Here is a 13,612-nt window from a genome sequence, read left to right as displayed (position 1 = left end):
CAGACAGCGAGGAAGGACAGCTCAGAGAGCTCACAGAGCAAAACAAAAACAAAAAAGGGAAAAAAAGGTTAAAAGCAAGTGAAGGGTTGACCGTATATCACCAAGTTCTTTCAGAGGCAAGGTGGGCCTGGGATGGAAAGTTCTGGAATGTTAGCCTGTTGTCTGTTCCTAACTTTGTCCATAAGCTAACTCTTTTCTCCCCATGTTAGCTCATATTTCTGAAGAAAACTCTAGAATTATGCATTTCTCTGTTGTTTTACTTAAATAATCAATGCAGGCAAACATTTAGCAACTTCCTGCTAAACATTTATCAACTTCTTGTTCTGCTCAAAAAATGACTCATATTCTGTACAGACACGTTGGGCAAAGCAGCATGTCTGTCAGTCTCTCCGCCCCAACTGTACAAGACCAGGAACCCCTGAGGTGAGCATCTGTGTGTTGAATTAATCGATTATTATAGAGAAAAAACATTAAAAAATAAAAATGGTTCTGAAATAAAAAAAAAAGCCTATAGAATTGGATTCATTTGTGTGGCCATATGATTGTTGATCTCATAATGAATTGTGGATGGGGTAATGCTAGTGAAATGTTATTGAGAGGAAGCAGAAAGTGATTGTCCCATGAACCAAAAAAAAAAAAAAGTAGATCTGGTGTTGATATGGCACAATATTCAAACATAAGTGGGTTCCCGGTGTACAGACACACTGCTTGCGTACACAGGAAAGGTGAACTGAAATAAACATTAAATAAAATAAAGTGTAACTAGCACATTGCCCATAGGGATCTTCAGGCTCTAGATTGGGTATTATTTATTAAATAGGTAGCTGACATGGTTCAAGGATGGTAATAAACTGTGCAAAGTTTCTATAATGAGTTGGAATGGTGTGTGATTCCACATTTTTTGTAGAACCTTAGACCTCAACAATTTTTAGAAGAACTCAACCTGTTATCCATCCATCCATCCATCCATTTTCTTCCGCTTTATCCAGAATCGGGTCGCAGGGGCAGCAGCTCAAGCAAAGCCGCCCAGACCTCCCGATCCACACACACCTCCCCCAGCTCCTCCGGGGGGAACCCCAAGATGTTCCCAAGCCAGCCGAGAGATGTAGTCCCTCCAGCCTCCACCTCTCCAGCAAGGCATCCAGGGGGCATCCGGAAAAGATGCCCGAGCCACCTCAACTGACTCCTTTCGACGTGGAGGAGCAGCGGCTCGACTCCAAGCTCCTCCCGAGTGACCGAGCTCCTCACCCTATCTCTAAGGGAGTGCCCAGCCACCCTGCGGAGGAAACTCATCTCGGCCGCTTGTACTCGCGATCTTGTTCTTTCGGTCATGAGCCAAATCTCATGACCATAGGTGAGGATCGGAACGTAGATCGATCGGTAAATCGAGAGCTTTGCCCCCCTACTCAACCCTGTTATTTCCTGTTAATTACGTGTTTTTTATGTTAATTTACTGTCTTAATGTATTAATAAATTGTTTAGGTTCTTGTTATCACATATACATTATTATTATTATTATTTTTACTTCCATTTTGTCATTTGATTTTTAAATGGACCACAATGGAAATAAATGTTTTCAACATTCTTGTGTCATCTATCTATTTTATTTACATTGAACTTACTAAATAAAATCACACACGCACTCATGCTTTTAATATATAGATGACTTACTGCCCCCTGCTGGATTGGCGTGTGAGTCCAAAATATAAATATCAATGTCCATTGTTCAGTGTCGTCAGCTAATATATGTGGCTTCTTGAAAAATATTAGACCTATCAATTTTCCGTTTTGGCACCGTTCATCCTTGACCCAAAATATATAAACATACCAAACAGAAAATGTCAGCTCTCCCCAGTTTGTGTGTGATCAAAGTCACATGCACACACACAGAGCTTTTAATTTGACAAACAGAGACTGTGGCAGAAGACATTAAAAGCCTACACTCTTCACTTTTGGTACCAGGAGCATGACATTTCAATCACTCATGGTAACAGCAACATAACACGTAACTAAACTGACTAAACCAGTTGAACTACAAAACCACAATAAATCACTAACACTAACAACACTGTCAAAACTAACATGAACCACAACATATAAAATCCAAAACCCCGAACTACCATAGTGCATTGCAGCACACTGTCCATTGTTTATTAGTTAGCTAAAATCACTAATTTCTCAAAAATATTTGTCCTATCAACTTTTCATTTTTGTAGCGTTCATCCATCCTTGACTCAAAATACATAAGCATACCAAACAGCAAATGTCAGCTCTCCCTGGTTTCACCGTGATCAAAGCCATACACGCTCACTGCACACAGAGACCACTTGGTTATTATAATATAGATGGAAAAATACATACTTCACCTTGCTCAATCACTGCTTCACCTCAAGGAGCTTTGGTGGGTGCTTGCCACATCTCATTTGCATCTGCTGTCTGAACAGGAGTGCATTCTAGCTCTTAAAAGGAAAGACAGATGACTTATTGATTTATTTCATGTTATTCCCAAAACACACCCATGAATAATTAAGAGAAAATATGCAACCTCTTTATGCCCTTTGCCCTATTTGTGCTCAGATTACAATCTGTATCAAGAGCAAATATAATCTGTGCTATTGATTGTCAAGATGAGACCCCCTGTATGAGCGGTCTGTCATTGGTGCGTAAAAGATTTGCATGTTTTTATTCTGCTATCCACTGAAATCTTTCATCCTTTTTGTTGCAGTTAATCCTGTTCCATACCACACCCCCTTTCCTGTCATTACTACGCAAGTTCTTTCTGCTTCTCCCTTAGGGTGGCCACAGCAGATCTGAGGAGGATCTGCACATTGATTTGTCACAAGATGACCTTCCTAACAAAACTGCACATTACATGGAGAATGGGCAGGGGTGGGTTTTGAACCAGGAACATTTTGCACTGGAAACAAGGGCGATTGACTACCACCCCTACCCTTTCCTGTCATAACTAATCATGTTATAATCAGACTTGGTAGCAGTCACCTCTTCATCCCCTGTATTCAGAATGTTATTCATGCACTGTTTTGTCAGATTTTGATGTGCATTTGAGCCATGCTCTTCAGCCTGGTTTCCATTCTTGTGCTGATAGCAGCATTGGAAAATCTCTGACACTCTGTTTACCAGTTGACTAATCTTCGTTGTTTTGTTAGATTTTGAAATATCCATACCTCTGGACTCTGCTGTTGAGCACCGGCATTACGTAGTAGTATCTTCGGTCCATACCTGTATGTGTTCTTTGCTCTCTACAGTGTACAGTGGCAGGGTACTGGCAGAATGCTCATCTTTACTGTCGAACTTTGTGCTCCTTAAAATAGTTTGAGCCTCCAACACCAGCTCCTCAATCTGCCCTGTGGAAAGACAAGTAAGATCTTTTCAATGAAAAGCAACTTCTGTGATGACAAACACTCCGAAGCACTAGACCTAAAATGGGGTTCAGATTTGTTCAGGACTGTGCAGTTGATTGAATGATGAGCACCTGGTATGAACAGAGGTGGAACATCATCTAGAGAATGGTGCTCCTTCGGATTCTCGAAGGCCCTTCGTACCACGGCTACCACAGACTGGTGGCTGCTGGAGCAGTGTCTGGTCACTGCAACCACATCCTTCCCCAACTGCTCCACATACACCTACCATATTCAAAGAGGAACAGCATACTTTTTTTAAGTATAGACAGGACTTTTAAATTGTTTATCACAGCAACTAGTGAGATAATACATCCTGCAGTTTTAAGAACATTGCAGGAACATTTACCACAACCAGGGAGGCTACTGTATGTTTTCACTCATTGTCGGTTAGATTCTGGGGACTACTCAAGAAACGTATCAAATTTTCTGAAATAGGTGGCATCGCTGCCTCTACCACACTGTGGAACTCCCTTGGGTCCTTCTTGACAACTACCCAAACAGATAAGTAGTCCATCTCCAATTCTCAAAAGTAGCCAGGTGAGATATGGGCCTCTACTTGGTTTACTTCAGCTGCTGCCATCTTCAAAACTGAGGCACCTCCATGTTGGCTCATACACAGAGAAACACACCACATAGCCAAAAGTCATAGCTGACATTCCCTCACAATGGAATTGACACTTCTAATATTAGTCTACCTAAGTAACTGTTCCTGTGATACAAAGCTACATAGGTGACGAGCAGTGTTGAGCGGTGATGAGCGGTGCCTGATTTCCTGATTTCCTCCAAACATAACGCCTGGCATTGACGCCAAAGAGTTCAAACTTTGTCTCAGACCAGAGAATTTTGTTTCTCATGGTAGATCACTGCATTTGGGATTGAGTCCCGCAGGACCCAACACAAATCTGGCAGGAGCAGGTGGTCAGAACTTCACTGCGAGCGATAATAGGGGGGCTAAAAAACACTGCGGGAACAGAAGTGACACAATGACTCAATCACCAAAGGAGAATAGTGTAAAGTATGTGTGCCCACACGCTACTTTTATCTTAAATAATTTTACAAGAGCAGCGGACATAACAGGCGTGAACAGAGAGAGACGGACACAGCGCAGCAAATTACTGCATACCTAAATATGGGCATGCAGTAGCTGAACTATCATATGAAACTGTCTTGAAACTAAATGAAAACAACCAAACAGTAGAATTATTCCTGACCAGTGCATCAAAAGACATACAGGCCAGGGAATCAAAACAACCAACCACATGAATCTCTAATAATAGCCTAAATGACATATTTTCTCCCGTGAGACAGGAGGAAACACAAAATGAATGGATCTCTATTATTGTACATGCATAAATTCTCAGCATTTCGTGGGTGTGGGCGGGACTGGACAGGCACATTGCGAGAACGGGTGGCAGTGTAACACACGTTGCGGGTGCGGGAAGCAACAGTCTGAAATTTAGTGGGAGTGGGATGGAGAAATTAGTCCCACGCAGGGCTCTATATCTTGGTTTGAGAGTCTTTCAGGTGCCTTTTGGCAAACTCCAGGCAGGCTCCCATGTGCCTTTTACTAAGGAGTTGAGCTCTGACTCAACACCAATCAATGGCAACTCAGACCTGACTGGTGCATTGCGGCAGAGACATTTGGGTCATTCCATGTCAAATCACCCAGTTCTGAAAAAAATTTGCAGGTCACCCCTCAGTCCTGAGTTGGCAATTTAATATTTATTTATTTATTTCATTTCAGAATCTGTTTTACTGACGCAGGGAAATCATTCCACAGAACAGGGGCACGATAAGAGAAAGCTCTGTGACCCACAGACTTTTTATTCATCCTAGAGACACAAAGTAGTCCTGCACCATGAGAACGCAAAGCCCGGGCCAGTACATAGTGTTTAATTATATCAGCTATGTAGGGAGGTGCCAGTCCGTGAACAATTTTATAGGCTAGTAGCAGAACCTTAAAATCTGATCTCACAGGGACAGGAAGCCAGTGAAGAGATGCCAAAATGAGTGTAATGTAGTCAAACTTTCTGCTTCATGTCAAAAGTCTGGCAGCAGCATTTTGAACCAACTGGAGACCCCTAGTGCTGTACTGTGGTAAACCAGAAAATAGAACATTTCAGTAGTCCAATCTAGAAGAGACAAACGCATGAATCAGGGTCTCAGAATCAGGCATAGACAAGATAGGATGAATCTTCGCTATATTTCACAGGTGGAAGAAAGCACTCATAACATCTCTAATGTGGAAGTCAAAGGACAACATAGGATCAAAAATTACCCCAAAGTTCCTCTCTTTGTCAGTGTGATGTATGACACTCAAGTGTAGGCTAAGCGTTAGCTGGACAAATTGATGCCGATGTCTCACTGGACCAAGAACCATCATTTCAGTCTTATCAGAGCTTAAAAGTAGGAAGTTGCTAGACATCCATTTTCTCACTGATGCAAGGCAATCTTCTAAGGATTTTATTGGATGAGATTACCAGCAGTTATCGGCATGTACAATTGGGTGTCATCAGCATAGCAATGAAAGGCAATCCCAAATCGCAGCCGTGGGAGGATCCAGTACTAATGGACCGTGTGTCAGAGAGGCGTTATCGGCATGTATGACTGAGTATCATCAGTATAGCAGTGAAAGGTAATCCCAAAACTCCGCAATATGTGCCCAAGGGGTGCTATATAAAGGGAGAAAAGCAGGGGGCCTAAGACGGACCTCTGTGGAACCCCCAATTTCATGTCACTAAGGTTAGAGGTAAAGTTATTGTATAAAATACAGACTGGTCAAGTATGACGTCAACCACGCAAGGGCACGCCCAGTAATCCCAAAATGATTCTCCAGTCTATCGAGTAGAATATGATGATCCACAGTATCAAAGCAGCACTTAGATTCAACAGCACCAGAACCATAGTGGTGTCCAAATCCATTGCAAGCAGAAGATCATTCACCACTTTAGTGAGTGCTGTCTCTGTGGAATATTTTCTAGAAGCAGACTGCAGTGGCTCAAAAAGATTATTCTCAGTAAGGTGGTACACGAGCTGCTGTGAAAACACTTTTTCTTTAATTTGAGAGCAAAATGATAGATTTGAAATCGGCGGATAGTTTTTCAATACACTAGGGTCAAGATTAGATTTCTTAAGTAATGGTTTAATCACTGCAGATTTGAAACATTTAGGAACAGATCCAGAGGTTAATCATTTCCAGCACCGTGGGCCCAAGAGTGGGCCACAGGTCCTTAAACAGTTTTGTTGCTATAGGATCAAATAAGCAGGTTGTGGTTTTTGTAGATGTTACGGGTTTTGTCAGCATGCCTTGTGAGATACTATCAAATTCTGCAATTCTAGATAATTACCTCAGGAATGTCACCCACCTAATAGCAGGGTGTAGTGGGTGGGCTAAGGCATGCTGGGATATTTTTAGCCTAATGTCTTCTATGTATTTGTTCCTATGGCAGAGCAATGGTGAAATGCCAAATATTAGGTCCAAGTCTTGAAAAGGTTTGCAGCTACAGCCCAATCAATATTTTCTTGTCGGTTTTCCACATTTTAAGAAAACAGTGATTTCTACCATATATAGACATTAATAATTAGCCTGTCATTAGCATTCCAGCTTTGAAACTACACATCCTAGCCTACATTTTAGTGTATCTGCCTTCCATAAGGCTCTGAAATTGGCAGAAATTCCAAACTTTTACATGTCGTCCGTATCTGCTTGCTCAAAAATCCCTCAAAGATACCAGCTATGGCCTTAACATTATTTTTACCATGATATATGGTGTGTTAGAGCATATCTATGAAGTGAAATCATATGCATCAGTCTGTTTAGAGCAAAATGTTGAGTTGTGAAAAATATGCTAATATTTTGAAAACATGAAAATAGGCCAAATCATGTTAAGCTTTCACATAAACCAAATGACAATTTAGAAAGTGTGAGATTGAATTAAGGGATGTTAATAAAGATACACAATCATATTTGTTTTGTAGATACTGCAAAAAATATATATACCCATTCACCTGTACAATTGTTGACAAAATCATTAGAAGGAAGCTCTGACTCAACACCATTTTTGGAACACACCATCTTGAGATATGTAAGAATACGTTATATAAATATGAATATGATGCTGAAATACCCACATTGCATTTTGGGGTGCCGAAAATGGCCTATTTTCATGTTTTCAAAATATTAGCATATTTTTTCACAACTTGACATTTTGCACCAAACAAACTGACTCACTTCATAGATATGCTCTAACACATCATAAATCATGGTTAAAATAATTTTAAGACGATAGCTAGTACCTTTGAGAGATTTTTGAGCAAGCAGATATACGAACGACATTTGGGATTTTGGCAATTTTGGGATTTCTACCATTTTCAGGTCCTTGTGTAAGGCAGATACACACCAGATACACTAAAGCTGACTTCATATTCCAACTCTACACGACAAATTAGGCTAGGATGTGTAGTTTCAAAGCTGGGAAGCTAATGACAGGCTCGGTATTAATTTGGTAGAAATCGCCATTTTCTTAAAATGTGGAAAATCCACATCCTGACTCCCCTGGGTCGTCGGGTGCCGGCCGTTAGGTGGGGGATCCTGTCATGTACTGGGTGTCTTCTGGTTTTTGGCCATGCCTAGGTTGGGGTCCTGTTTCTTTTCTGTGTTGTTCCTGCATTGTTAGAATGGTCTGATTCGGGGGAAACGTTGGTTTGTGCTGTATTTGTGACTTCTCTTGCTGGGTGTTTCCTGCTTGGGCTTCTCTGTCCCTGTCTCTCTTGTCTGTCTCGCTTGGTGCTTGGTGGTGGGCGTCACACTCTGTCTAGGTCACACCCTGTTCCAGTTCTTTCCACAGGTGTTCCTAATCTGTAGCTCATTACTTGGTGTATTTAAGCTTCACTGGCTGCACTGATAATTTGCCTGATCGTTGTGCCTTGTGCCACCGTTTCTTGCTCCGTTCCTTAGTATTGTTCAAGTTCTGCTGCCACGTGTGTTTTGACCTTCTGCTTGTTTATCTCAACCACGCTACTCGCCTGATGATTTTGATCTGTTTGCTCTTTTTGGACTGCCTCTCTGTGTACCAGACCCCACTGATTAATTCAGTAAACATCTCTTTGAACCTGAGCTACTGTGTCGAGTCCTGAATTTGTCTCCAGCCATTCCTGCTAAAGAAGCTTGATACAACGATCAGGCCAATGATGGAGACAGCGGACTCAGACCCGTTCCAGTTGGCGGTCCGTCACCATAGCCACCAGCGGGCAGATCAAGAAGATCACCTCACAGCATTAAGTGCCGGTGTATCAGATCTCACCAAGAGGCAGGATGCTTTTATGACTTCTGTGAGCACACAGATTGACCAATTAGTGGCCACTTTGACTCATCAGGCCTCGTCCACCTCGACCACCCCCAATCAGCCACCTCCAGGACCGAGTGCTGCCCCGCCTGCGCCTACAGCACCCCCTGTTGTCTGCAACCAGCTCTCTTGACCTGAACATTTCTTCAGAGAATCTGAAAGTGCAAAACCCTTTCTCACCCAGTGTGACCTCCACGTTGAGCTAACATCAGCAATGTTTCTGTCCGACAGGATGAAGATCGCATTCATAATTACTCACCTGACCAGCCGGGCAGCGGCGTGGGCTTCAGCAGAGTGAAGCAGGCAGTCTCCAGCCTGTGACTCCCTCCAGGTGTTCAAGACAGCATTCCTACAGGTTTTTCAGCAAACATCACCAGGCCGTGAAGCGGCCCATTCCCTGATGCGGCTTCATCAAGGAAACCAACGCGTCGCTAATTACATCATCGACTTCCGCATCGTGGCGGCAAAGAGCAAGTGGAATCTGGCAGCACTCCACGATGTGTTTTTCCAAGGCCTGTCAACACATATCCAGGATCAATTAATTGCCATCGACCTCCCGGAAGAGCTGGACCAGGTGATAGCACTGGCTATTCGCACCGACTTCCGGCTGGCGGACCGGCCTCGACATGACGGACGCCCCCCAGTCCTGCGCTTGGAGGTGTTGCCTGCTCATCAATTCAATTCAATTCAATTCAATTTCTCCTCAAAATGTTATCGTGGCAAGCTTTGTTCCGATCATTCATCATGTTCTGTACCGGTATTTATTGGTTCTGGTTCTGATGCTAATTTACTGCAATCCTCTCTTGCCAGGTCTCTACACCTTAAGCTGTACCATCTCTCACGTCCGCTGGTAATGTCCACCGTAGATGGCCATGAACGCTGTCAAATTACTCATCGCAACCAGTCAGCACAGTTGATCATAGCCGGTACACATTCTGAAGCTTAAGCTTTCATGTATTTGATAGAATGACTCACTCCGCCATTTTGGGACATCCCTGACTAAAGAAACACTGTCCATAGATTAACTGGTCTGAGGAACGAATCAGTTCTTGGAGTCCCGCTTGCGCAGGGCGTCTGCAAGGATCACCTTTTCTCCTAATCCAGATCTAACTGGAGTTCCTCTGGGTTATCATGACCTTACAGAAGTGTTTAGCAAAGCAAGGGCTAAATCGCTCCCTCCACATAGAGCCTATGACTGCGCTATTGAGCTACTTCCCGGTGCAGTCCTCCACGAGGGAAGTTGTTTTCTCTGACTGCACCTGAACGCATCACCATGAATATTTACATCCGCGAGTCTTTAGAGGCTGGCTTGATTCGTCCGTCGTCCTCTCCCATAGGGGCGGGGTTTTTCTTTGTAGAAAAGAAACACAAGTCACTCCGGCCCTGGATAGACTATCGGGGACTAAATAATGTTACCGTTAAGAACCACTAATCGCTACCACGTTTGAGCTACTAGAGGGTGCCACAATCTTCACAAAACTTGATTTCTGCAATGCGTACCATTTAGTGCAGATTAGACAAGGTGATGAATGGAAAACTGCATTCAATACTCCCACCGGTCATTATGAGTATTTAGTAATGCCTTTCGGCTTAACCAATGCACCTGCAGTGTTTCAAAATCTGGTCAATAACGTCTTGCGGGATTTCCTGAATAGGTTTGTGTATTTAGACGACATTCTGATCTACTCCCCCGATGTAGATACTCACTCCCGACGTGCATTTAGTCCTTGAAACTTTATTACGCAACCAGTTATTTGTCAAAGCTGAAAAATGTGAGTTTCATAAATCTACTATATCATTTTTAGGATTTGTTATTTCCCCAGGGAAGATTCAGATGGACCCAGAAAAAGTAGCTGCAGTGCGTGAGTGGGCTACTCCAAAGGACCGTAAGAAGGTCCAAAGGTTTCTGGGCTTTGCCAATTTTTACCAAAAGTTCATTCGCAATTTTAACTCAGTGGCAGCTCCTTTGCATAATTTTACCTCGTCCCTCCAGACCTTTCAGTGGACACCGGAGTGTCACAAGGCTTTTCAGGTCCTAAAGAAACGTTTCACAACAGCCCCCGTGCTTCTCCTCCCTGACCCCGCCAGACAGTTCGTGGTCAAAGTGGACGCTTCCGATGAGGGTATCGGAGCCGTTTTGTCCCATATTGATCCGGCAGATAAGAGGTTACATCCTTGTGTCTTTTTATCAAGAAAATTAACTCCGGCAGAGCGCAATTACCATATCGGCGATCGCGAACTGCTGGTGGTCAAAGTGGCCTTGGAGGAGTGGCGCCACTGGTTGGAAGGAGCACGAGTACCATTTCTGGTATGGACCGGTCATAAGAACCTCGAATACCTGCGCTCCGCTAAAAGACTTAATTCCCGACAAGCTCAGTGGTCAGTTTTTTCAGTCATTTCAATTTTGTATTATCATATAGGCCTGGGTCAAAAAACGGCAAGCCAGATGCCCTCTCCAGATGGGAGGACCCGTCGGAAGAAACAACAGACACAGATACCATTCTACCCACATCCTGCTTCCTCTCTGCACTCACCTGGGACATTGAGACCAAGGTCCGGTCCGCAGCGCGAGACCTTCCCATCCCTCAGGGTTGTCCTCCGGATAGGCTGTTTGTTCCAGATACATTATGGGGGGAGGTCATATGTTGTGCACACAACATACCCGCCTGTCATCCGGGTATCAATAACACGGTTACTCTCATCCAAGAAAGGTTCTGGTGGCCACAATTACTTTCCGACATCACTGAATACATTGGGGTGTGTCCCACCTGTGCGATGTACAAATCCTCTACCCGACCACCTACTGGCAAGCTCCACCCGCTACCCATTCCTTCACGACCATGGTCACACATCTCAGTGGACTTCGTAACGGGCCTACCCCCGTCCAATGGCAATACCGTAATACTGACGGTAGTTGACCACCTGTCCAAGATGGCGCACTTTGTACCCCTACCTAAATTACCTACCACAAAAAGAACTGCTGAAGCACTATTAACTCACATCTTTAGGCTCCATGGTTTTCCCAAGAACATTGTTTCCGATCGGGGCACACAATTTGCCTCTCAGTTTTGGGGCGAATTCTGCCGACTGCTGGGGGTTTCCTCCAGCCTCACCTCCACGTACCACCCGCAGGCTAATGGATCAATCAAGAAATGGAAAAAGGTCTTTGCATTCTCGCATCACAGCACCCGCCCTCCTGGTCTACACAATTAGTATGGGTAGAACTTGCCCACAACTGTCTGCCGTCTGCATCCACTGGCTACTCCCCATTTCATTTGTCGCATGGATTTCAGCCTACTCTGTTCTCTTCCACAGACCTGACTTCTCGTGTACCCTGAGCTCTGTAACTCATCCTCCGCTGCTGACAGACCTGGGAGCGGGCCCATCGGGCCTTACTACGATCATCAGCGGCCTACAAGGCCACCGTAAACAAGAAGAGGTCACAGGAGCCTGTCTACTCACCTGGACAATGGGTGTGGCTCTCCACCCACCATCTGGCCCTCCGGGGTCCACCACGGATGCTTGCTTCCAGGTTCGTGGGTCCATTTTCCATTGCAAAAGTTGTTAACCGGGTTTCTGTTCACCTTCGGCTACCCAGGTCCATGAGGATACACGCCACTTTCCACGTCAGCCAGGTGCAGCCTGCCCATACCAATCCTTTGTGTCCACCGGCCAATCCCCCGCCAACCACCCGATTTGTGGATGGTGGGCCGGTCTTTTCGGTGCGGCACGTCTTGGGGTCTGGCATGGGAGGGGGTGCAGTATCTGGTGGACTGAGAGGGGTATGGGCCGGAGGAGTGTTCCTGGGTTCCTGCCCGCTTCATCCTAGACCCGGACCTGATTTCGGACTTCCACGCTCGGCATCCTGACTCCCCTGGGCCGTCAGGTGCCAGCCGTTAGGTGGGGGATCCTGTCATGTACTGGGTGTCTTCTGGTTTTTGGCTATGCCTAGGTTGGGGTCCTCTTTCTTTTTTGTGTTGTTCCTGCATTGTTAGAATGGTCTCATTGAGGGGAACGTTGATTTGTGCTGTATTTGTGACTTCTCTTGCTGGGTGTTTCCTGCTTGGGCTTCTCTGTCCCTATCTCTCTTATCTGTCTCGCTTGGTGCTTGGTGGGGGGCGTCACACTCTGTCTAGGCCACACCCTTTTCCGGTTCTTTCCACAGGTGTTCCCAATCTGTAGCTCACTACTTGGTGTATTTAAGCTTCACTGGTTGCACTGATAATTTGCCTGATCGTTGTGCCTTGTGCCACCGTGTCTAGCTCTGTTCCTTAGTATTGTTCAAGTCCTGCTGTCACGTGTGTTTTGACCTTCTGCCTGTTTATCTCGACTACGCTACGCGCCTGATGATTTTGATCTGTTTGCTGTTTTTGGACTGCCTCTCTGTGTACCGGACCCTACTGATTAATTCAGTAAATGTCTCTTTGAACCTGAGCTACTGTGTCGAGTCCTGCATTTGTCTCCAGCCATTCCTGCTAAACAAGCTTGATAATTAAATTGGCAACTCAGGACTGAGGCATGACCTGAGAGCCCCTGGATGACTTGAGATGGAATGACCCATTTGATCTTCTGGAAGTTGGACCTCTGAGAGAGTGACCATCGAGTTCTTGGTCACCTCCCTGATTAAGGCCTTTCTCCCCCAATCACTCACTTTAGACAGAAGGCCAGCTCTAGGAAGAGTTTTGGTGGAGCCAAACTTCTTCTTTTTAATGATGATGAAGGCCACTGTGCTCACTGGGACCTTCAAAGCAGCAAAAATATTTCTATACCCTTCCCCAGATTTTTGCCTCGAGACAACCCTGTCTCAGAGGTCTACAGACAATTCCTTTGACTATATTTTTGGGT

The 13,612-nt window shown here is 44.6% G+C and overlaps 1 protein-coding gene across 2 annotated transcripts in view; it reads right to left on the bottom strand.

Annotated features, from left to right (window-relative positions):
- The window catches only part of LOC117512550 (glycogen debranching enzyme-like), a 279,336-nt gene that overhangs the window by 131,593 nt on the left and 134,131 nt on the right, over window positions 1-13,612 (bottom strand). For both annotated transcript variants that reach the window (XR_004561327.1, XM_034172666.1), the window contains exons 16-17: window positions 3,494-3,644; window positions 3,241-3,365 (exon numbers count right to left, since the gene is read on the bottom strand). Coding sequence is in view for 1 of the 2 variants with exons in the window: in XM_034172666.1 (XP_034028557.1) it covers window positions 3,241-3,365; window positions 3,494-3,644 (276 nt within the window). In the remaining variant the exon portion in view is untranslated. The remainder of the gene's footprint in view (window positions 1-3,240; window positions 3,366-3,493; window positions 3,645-13,612) is intronic.

The sequence above is a fragment of the Thalassophryne amazonica genome, chromosome 1 (genome assembly GCF_902500255.1).
Source record: "Thalassophryne amazonica chromosome 1, fThaAma1.1, whole genome shotgun sequence".
NCBI classification, from domain to species: domain Eukaryota; kingdom Metazoa; phylum Chordata; class Actinopteri; order Batrachoidiformes; family Batrachoididae; genus Thalassophryne; species Thalassophryne amazonica.
Note: the sequence above shows the minus strand (reverse complement) of the source record. Positions and strands in the feature narration are given on the sequence as shown.